At 40.0% G+C, this 9,393-nt stretch overlaps 1 protein-coding gene across 8 annotated transcripts in view; it reads left to right on the top strand.

Annotated features, from left to right (window-relative positions):
• Window positions 1–770: 770 nt before the first annotated feature.
• PAPOLA (poly(A) polymerase alpha) overlaps window positions 771–9,393 on the top strand; it is a 47,734-nt gene continuing 39,111 nt past the window's right edge. For all 8 annotated transcript variants that reach the window (XM_074149543.1, XM_074149541.1, XM_074149542.1 and 5 more), the window contains exon 1: window positions 771–1,063. In XM_074149543.1, the coding sequence (XP_074005644.1) occupies window positions 1,056–1,063 (8 nt within the window). In that variant the 5' untranslated portion in view covers window positions 771–1,055. The remainder of the gene's footprint in view (window positions 1,064–9,393) is intronic.

The raw sequence follows: 9,393 nt of genomic DNA, 5'->3' as shown, positions 1-9,393 counted from the left end.
AGCTGAAGATGAAATAATTGGTAATTTTAGAGAAATTTTTAGTTTGTGAGTCCTGTTTTTCAGAGTAAACATGAAAATAGGACACTTAAACAAGCAGATAAAACAGGGTGTTTTAAAAGAGACCGCAGAATAATACACCTACATTTCTAACAAGAAAGTTTTGAGTTGAAATGTAGAGTGTGATTTTGTTTTCTATAATTTTTTTTCTGAAATTCATGCAGTTTATTCCCTCCAGAACTGTCAAAAACAATTATTAGAAAAGGATCTCGTTGCTCTGCTGGGGGCATACAGACCAAAATAAGCCGGAGGCAGGGAGGCACGAAGAGAAGACACGCACAAGAGCTGGCTTTGAACTGAAACCCTTCCTTTGCCAGAGGAGCAGACGGGGGGTCGCAGACCCCGCCGTGCCTTCCCCGGGGGCCGCCGCTGGGCGGAGGGCAGCGGCCCGCCCCGCTCCCCACAGGCGTTGGTTTTCGTGGCAATTAAAATCCGCGCTTTCCCAACCTCAGAATCCCCCCGGTGCCCTCCGTCGCCCCGAGCCCCCGCGCCCCGCCGGCCCAGCTCCGACGCTCCGGTCCCCTCCGGCCACAGCCGCGCGCAGGCGCCAACCCGCAGCCGTTAGCGCTTTGTTTTCAAACTCCGGTTGCCCCCGCCAGGAACTACAGCCCCCAGTATGCCTTGCGCCCCTCGCTGTCCCTCTGAGCATGCGCGAGCGAGCCAGCGTGCGCTGCGTGCGGGGGTGGCCGCGCCGCTGCGTCAGGCCCCCCCCCGCGCTAGAACGTTGCTGTGGTAGCGTTTGGGCGCCATGTTAGAAGGCCGGAGGGGAAGAGGAAAGTGAAGCGGCGGCGGCCGGGCCTAGCGATCGGTTTTCTCCTCCCTCTGCGGCTTGACCCCGGCCCGTACCATGGTCGCGGTTCCCGCTTCCTGGCGGGACGAGTGACCGGTCCGGAGGCGGCAGTGGTGGGGGAGGACGAAGAAGAGGAGGAGGGAGAAGGGGACGACGCGGTGGTGGTGGCGGCGGCGGCGGAGGAAGAGGAGGAGGGGCCGGAGAGACGATGCCGTTGTAAGTTGTTAAGCTCGCGGAGTGTCTCGAAGGCCTGTGGTGTTACCGGCCCATCCTCGCCGCTCTTCTCGCAGCTCCCGGGCCCTTTCTCCCGGCTCTCGCCCTTCCCCCCTCTGGCCCTGGGCTCTTCCGGTGCCGCAGTGTGAGGGGCCGTGGGCCCGTTCCCCGCCGCTCGGCCCGCCGCTGACTGGCTGGGTCGTTTTCTTGTCTCCCCCATCGCTGCGGGGCCCGGAGGAGGTGCTCATGTGGTTTTTACGTTGTTAATGTTGTCGTCTTCTCCGTGATATCACAGCGGCAGGCTTGAGGGGCCGGGCGGCCGCGGGGCGGGTGCCTGCCATGGCCCGCTTCGACCCGCTGTCGAGTCGGGCTAGGCCAAGTGGCGAAGCGCCGCATGTTTATTCTCTCTTCGCCCCGGCCGCGAAAGGTGAAGCTCTTTTTATCTCTCAAGAGTCCCGACAAAGCTGCTCTTCCTGTGGCCGTTTCTTTTTCCATCGTTCCGGTAGCGGGAGAGACACAGTCGCCGGTTCTAACAGGCGACCCGAGCAGAGCTCGCTGTCCTTGCAAAACCCCCTCAGTTCCCGGTGGCTGGGAAACGCCGGGCGGCTGCGGGGGCCCCCCGGCGGTGACCCCTGGCCGCCGGCGGCGGACGGCGACCCACCCTACTCCTCCCCGCCATTCCCAGCCCGGGGGGCATTCTCGCTGGAAAAGTGGGTCTTGTGCTTTAGGCCTGCCGTGCTGTCACCCTGCTGATAGTCACGAATAACGAACTGAGACATAATTTCATACCGTTTTCTTTCACCGCCACCCCTGCTTCGTGGCCCTCTCCCCCTCGCTTCCTTTTTTCCTTTTTTTTTTTTTTTTTTTTTCCTCGCTGACGCTTTGACGGCTCCTGGTTGAGAGGACAGAACTTCCTGCTCCTTAGTTCCCTAGTCCATAATGTTAGCATTTTATTCCTATATAAGTCGAGGTGATGGTAGGTGTGTTTATGTGCTAGGCATGTTTATGTGCTAGGTTAGTTGGGGTTTTTTTGTTGGTTTTTTTTGCCATTGAAGGAGAAAAATAAAGAATTTGGGATTATTCACTGTTGTTTTACTACTGTTATTTGGGATTATTTGCTGTTGTTTTAAATGTGTAAACTTCATGTGAAGAATAACCGTGCTTGCCTGTTGTGCTTGTTTATTCATCCTAAAACACTGCTAAGTTAGTCGTGAGGTAGATAACATGAGATGAGCTTAACTGAAAGACTTTTTGACAGGAAAAACACAGTGGGTGAATGCAGAAAGGAAAATGGTTATGCCAAGTAGTTTCTAATGCTTGTATAATGAGGCTGCAGTGTCTTTATAGATAAGTTTTGCACATGTTCATTATGGCAATGAAAAATTACCAGAAACCATCTTTGAAGTTGGCTAGGCTTTTTGGCCTCAGGAAAATGGGAGTGTGTTTATTCTGCTTGCTTTCATTCTTTGTTTATTTTGTTGTGACTACATACATTCCAAATGCTTAATAACAACATTTGTTAAAGTTTGGGCTACTTCTATGAGTTGTAATAATAGAGATCTTCGACTTTGAGTTTGGAATCACTTGATCATTTTTCTTAATGGTGTTCACGATACTTTAACTAGAAACTCTTAAATAACATTACATAGCAGTATGTTAGTGCAAGTGTAACTATTTTCAGTATAGACATTATATGACAACTTTACTAATACAGGAGATTTAGTTAGGAAAAGCAAAGTTTTCTCAGATTCTGCATGTGTTCTGTCATTTGTATGTTTGGAGTGACTGTATTATTCAGTCAAGACTTCAAAGTGAACATTATAATGCTGGGAAGTTGCAGCGCCAGTAATGTTAATTCTTAAGTTTATGAAGTGATACCTCTGACTTCAGTTTGGAGAAAAGAAAGATGAGCTTAGGAAGTTCCTTTTCTTTAATTATAATTGCTTGTGTCACTGCCAAACTTTCAAGATGACAAACAAAATTCTTTTTTTGTTTCCCGACCTTTCAAGGCATCCTTTAAACTTCATTTTTTAGTATGGTGTTTACAATTGACTGGCCTAGTCAGAGCTGATCTCCTGTACAAACAGAGATTGTCATAACTCTTTGCTTGAAAAGCATTAGTTCAGAGTTCTCAAGAGGTGTACAGCATTGATGATACTGCATTGTGTGTGTATGTGTGCATATTTCTCTTAGCAGTATAGTACAAAACTATAAAAACAAACAAATTATTTATGTACAATGCACAGCAGTAGTAAGAGAGCAAACTTGGGTTCTACTGATGCTGATAGCTGGCATTTGCGAAAGCCTTTTCATGTTTTTAAAAAATACTAAATTTATCCTAGGAAGTTCTGTGACTTTTTGTTACGATTCTCATTAATCTCCTGTGTGAAGAGATAGCAGCTGCATAAGGGAAAACTTTAACTTCCAATTGTTCAAAAAAGTCAATTAGAAACAAAGGTGACTATTTCCCCTGTTACAAAGATACATTTTAGTGAACTATTAGGTACAGAATGTTCCTTTGCCTTATCTGAAATATAAGATGCTAGGGAGAAATGAAGCTCACTAAGCTGTTCATATGTTTTAGTTAGGGCTAGGTTTTATGCAGATAGGCTACTGACTCAGTGAAGCGGCAGCTACGCTTATGTGAATTGATGTTGTAGTCTTTTTATGGAACCTGGGCCTTTCTGACCCTCCGAATAGAGAAATAGCACCATGAATCTGTTTCTTGTTAAGCTACTGATAATTATTGCTCTTACAGCTTCTTTGCTGAACTTCCGTATCTGCTGAAATAATTGCAAAAGACTGATTTTTTTTGTTACTGTGGGGCTTTTTTTTGTGTTTTATTGTTTGTTTGTTTGTTTGTTTTTTCTGGAAATTGGAGTCATATATCTAAACACAAAAGTACCATAAGTGCTATAAACTTAAAGTATTGTTGGTATTGATAACTTCCATATTAGAGTTTTGGCATGTCATTAATTAATTTGTTTTCAGCCTTTATTATAGACAGTCAAGCTTTTTCTCATTTCTGATGTAAGACTTTGCGTTTTCTTTCATTGAACTTTGCTTTAGACACATGTAAATTCATTGTTTTCTTGACTTTTAATTAATGCCTGTCAACTTGTATGCCAGTAGCAGTACAATACTATATTTAAAATCTGTGTACTCATTGGGAGTGGATAAATAGTATGCTTCTGAACAGAGAGAGCTCAGGTTTTTATAGACTGTTATGGAAGGAAATAAATTATTCTTAACTTTGCAAAGCGCAGGACCTACTTTAGAAGAACAGTTGACTTTAAAGTGATAGCTTTATTTATCAAGAAGAAATTAATATAGAAATCTATACTGAGGGTTAATTTGTTAGAAGTAATACAGAGGAACTGCATGGCAAGTATACTTGGTTTTTCAGTAGCTTTCAGTCTTCTATTGTCACTCCAAAAAGACTGAGTGTATACCTGTTAACATGGAGGTACTTCACAGAACTTAGAAACCGAGTTATTTTTGGCTGAGCAGATTTCACTGCTGAGACAAATTAATCTCTTAGAGCGAAATGCTTCATGGGATTCCTAGTTCTTGGCTTGATACTTTCTGGTATCTTTTGATTTCAACCTTACTGAATTTCTTAAATTGATACCTCTGGAATTTTTTGTCTTCAGAATAGCAATTTTGGTTCAAGTGCTCTTTGCAGAGTTCAGTAGAAATTTCTTTTGTTTAAACTTCAGGAACTTCTTCTGAAACTGTTGTTAGTAAGAATGTTGTGGATGGGTGTGTGTTTGGACATGCTGCCTTCACTATTCATATTCTGTACAAATGGAAGAGACAGAGAGAACTCAGGATTGAGCCAAAGGTTAGCAGATTATGTATGAATGTTCTTTCTTTTGCCATAGGTGGTGAGTCTCTTCTTCCATAGGTCTGTTGCCTGTCATTGCTCCAATACCCATGTTCTTATCTGTTTTGGGTATCTTAAAGATCTCATACTGACAGTTGAAAACTTAATTTGTGGTCTAAATGATCCAGCAGTTTTCTGCTAGATACTAAAACTTTTGTTCAGGAGGGATAGCTGGATTATCTTAACTATTTAAAACATATATTCCCTAGTAACTGGTTTGCACAGGCTTCATTAAGGTTTCCTGCCTAGATCTCTGAAATTTTGCATGGCGTGATGGTTTTAGCATTAAGCCAGAAACTTTAATCTGACATTGCCAAAGTTGGTTCGTGTTGTAGGAGACTTTAAAACAAGCAAACAAAACCTCTCAAAACACTTCATCTGAAATCTGACACAGTGGAGTTTGAGCTTTGTGAATTTAGCTCCAGCTGATTCACCAGATGGTGTGATGACCAGGAATCTGACCTGGGTGTCTTACATCAGTAAATAAGAAAGACTGAATTTTACTGAGGTAATCAGTAGAGGCTAATAGAGAAGAGAGGATAGTTATTGAAGTTCTGTAAGTTGTGTATTCTGCCTTGGTATCTGGAGGCAAGACTGAATGAGCCAAAGGTCCTGACTGAAGTTAAAAGTTAATGTTCTGTAGGCTGTTGGCACTATTTTAAGACACTTAGCAGCCCACGGTCTCTCTTGCTTCACCAGTGCTGGCCTTGCTGTGCAAGTCTGTCTGGACAAACTTAATCCTCAGTTGAGGTTTAGTGATGTATGAAAGGGGTTATATGACTTCTGGGAAAATTAAGACTTGATGGCCAAAAGCTGGAAGGGTTTTTTGTGTGCACTTGGCACACATTTAGATGAGTTAGATCTTGGGTAGTTAAGATCTATTTCAGGATGGATCAGAGGTGAATTGTAAACTTAGGCAGGTTTCAAACTATTACAATTTGTTAAATATTATCGTGTCTGATTTTAAGATGTCAGTTGTTTGTGTTGTCTTTTATTCTTATGAAGTATCCCAAAATTTCAGGAGTTACAATGTTTAGATAATGTGGTGCTCATTGCAGCTGTATTTTGTCTGTGATAAGGAGTATACAATCTTAATTTGAATAACACAATAAAAATATTACCAGTAGAACTGGGGTAGAATACTGGGAGTGAAGAGGAAAAAGTGTGTATAACGACATGGGTTTTCAAGTGGGGTTGGGAGGAGGGTTAAATACAAAGCATGCTTGGGGAAAAGAAAAAAAAAGTCTGTGACAGGATTCTTGTTTCTTCTGAGGATTGAGAAAGGTTCCAGTGCTGTAAAAGAAACCAATAGTACAGTACTTCGAATTTGTATCTAACTCTTAGTTATATATGGGGCAGTGTTGTATAGATACACTTGTATTTGCTCTATTTTCAGTTTGTGATGTCTGTTCAGGTGTAACCCAGTCTTTAAAAGGTGCATTGGAAAGTTGGTTTTGTGGGTGTTTTTTGTTTTGTTTTGTTTTTTTACCTTATCTCACAGTCTTGTTCCCCCCCCGAACAACGTGTAGTCACTTCTGTTTGAAGGAGTGTAAAGGTGTATAGCTCTGGTGACTGTAAAGCTTCTTAACAAGCCTTATTTGTCCTTTTTTTTTTTCCCTTCTGCACTTCCCTTCTGTTGTAAAATGATGTTAGCAATGACCACATTACCAGGCTTTGTTCTTCTTAATTTAGTAGTTTTTGGTAACAGTATAACACGATACTGTCTACCAAAACTTCGGGTTCTAAAGAACGGGTAGTTTAACTGTACTTGCTGTCAGCTTAGAACAGAGTAGAGTTTTGTGCGTGTTGGTGTTTTTGTATCAGGGGAAAAAGTACATGTGCATTTCTGAGAGATGAGGTTAATTCATAGTTTAATATGAAATATTGAATCATAACACTTTAGAAATAAAACACTGTAGCTGTTGTCCAGTTTGCAGATGGTTTAAACTGTCAGGATACGCTCTTCAAAAATTCAGGTCAAACCTGAGCAACAACAATAGAATGTTAAACTGAACTCTGCATCATTTTATACAACTTTATTTTAATTTTTGCTATTGGCAGGTAGCTCATGTTCATAGCAGAGTAAGATCTCCATGTGTATATGTGGTTGACTAGAAACAAATAAACAAAAAAGCCCCAACCTGTATCTTAATTTTCCTTACGATATTAAAAAGAAAAACTTCAATTTTTTTTTTTTTGTATTTGAAAAAAACCCAAACTAACCAAACTCTAAACATGCTTTGAGCTGAGACCTTGACAAGGTCTGCCAAATCTGCTTCTGCTGTTGTCAAGATTGAGTAGCTGGGGTGGGACTTTCTGTTGCTGTTTAATATGCTTTGATTTTTGTTAATGCTTAACTCCAGTGACTAGCAGATTTGACATACACCCTCTCCCCCCCCAGCCCCCAAGGCCTTAACTTCCCGGATACTCTCAGGTAGAAGTTGAGCATTGACACTTACCTGTCCTTTGTCTTTGAATAAATTTAATAGTCTAAACTAAGGGAATCCAAAAATGCTATGTCATGACATGTCACAGGTAAAAACTAGAACGTCCATGTGTCTTTTCAAGAGGGAAGATACTGGAATATAGTGTGATCTTCATGGTTTTAAGAAAAAGTAAAAGATAAGTCTGAGTATTGATCATTAGCATCAGCATTACTGACTTCAGGAATGTGCTTTTCTGAATTTGGGTCTGAGTGACATTGAGTCTTTTTTTTTAAAATCTAGTAACAGCCTCTGCTAAGCTGTGTTTTGTCAATGAACTAATACCTGTTGGATACACTTTCTAGTTATGGATAGGTGAAAATTACAGATCATCATGAAATTGCTACATAAAACTAAGATGTTAATGGCTGTTTTAAAAACATGTAAAAATAAACTGCAAAATCTTAAATTGTAAAGCAAATTTATTTTTTCAAATTAACAGTTGGCAAAAGAGGAGAAATTGGGTTCAAATTTAATTATCTGCTTTGTGGTGTAAGTAAAAGTATTCATAATATCCAAAGAATGTTTATGTATTGAGACCTTTTGTTTTGTGGCTGCTTTTTTTAGTAGCGACTAAGTGGCTGAAGTTACTATTTGTGTTGGCAGCCCTAATGATATTTTTCTTTTTTGAAAAAGAGAAAAATTGCTTTAGTGGCATCTTTTGTCCTTATTGTGAATTACTGTTTTATATGATTCATCTGGACAGCTTCTTTTTTTTCAAATGTTTACATTCACACTTGAAGTCCTAAGGTCTATATGATCTGTTCAGCTGCTACTAAATTCTTAAAACCCCTTAGTTGGGAAGCAATGTCAAATAATGTTCTCAGACATGATTACTTGGGCGTTGATTTTTTTTTTTTTTTTAAATGTACAGTTTTTTAGTGTGTGTGTTATCCTGCTTTGCTTTTTTTCCCTTTTGCTAACAACAAAGGGACAAATGTGCTAGAACGTGCTTTGTGAGAAACTTGCATTGCAACTAAGCTTTTTATTTCAAACAAGTTATAGTTCTTAAAATGGTTTTAAAATTGAGTTAACCTGTGGAAAATTATAGGAGGTTTTGTTGATTCCTATAAAATCTAAGTTAAGGTGTCCTTTTTTAATACTTAGCCCTCGTGTAAATGAGGAATGAAATCCTGAGGTCATGATGACAACAAATTATGGAAGTAAAAGTGAAGTTGTACTGTAGTTCTTCCACACATAATATGTAGTTAGCCTGAAAAACTGTTTCTCATTTTTATGATAGAAATAGTATATAATGTGTATAAATATGAAGGTCTGATAATGCAGCAACATACAGGGAAATGTTATGCTTGCAACAATGGGACTTTCACATAAGCTGTCAGCTTGAATTTTTGACATGGAGGATTCTCTTTTCTTTAGATTATATGAAAGTTGAAGGAAACCAGACTGATGATAAAGCTTTTGCCCTTGTAGAATGAAAAATTGAATTCAGGGGAAAAAAATGTATAATCTGAATTAAAATATTAATTATAGATTTGTTATTAAGCAAAATGTTACTTTATACCTTCAAAAGACAGTAATCTTATGTTGTAAGAATATAACTTAATGAAGATGTAACACAAGCATTGCCTTAACTTTCAGGTAATACTTGCTTTAATTGGTGGTAAAGCTTTTTGAATAGCTGTTGATCTAATAGCCACATTTTCCAAAATGTGTATTTTGATAAGGAGAAATAATGGTTTTGTTGGTGTCTGGAAGGCTGATTAAGTAACAAGTCGGTTTTGGAAAAGAAGCTTTTCAGTACGCTTAAAATGAAAGATTTGTCACTTTCAAAAATCAAAGATGGGGGAATAATATTCATAACTTAGTGGAAAGTTGTCTATATATCAATATAAAACTAGTATTTAATGCCGCAAGTAACATTTATAGCTTTTTTAATACAGACTTAAGTAGTGTATTTTTTTACACCTGTGAAGTATGTAATGAGCAAGTCTAAGTGTTCT

Source organism: Numenius arquata, chromosome 6, assembly GCF_964106895.1.
Source record: "Numenius arquata chromosome 6, bNumArq3.hap1.1, whole genome shotgun sequence".
Classification (NCBI taxonomy): domain Eukaryota; kingdom Metazoa; phylum Chordata; class Aves; order Charadriiformes; family Scolopacidae; genus Numenius; species Numenius arquata.
This window is presented reverse-complemented; position numbering and strand designations above follow the sequence as displayed.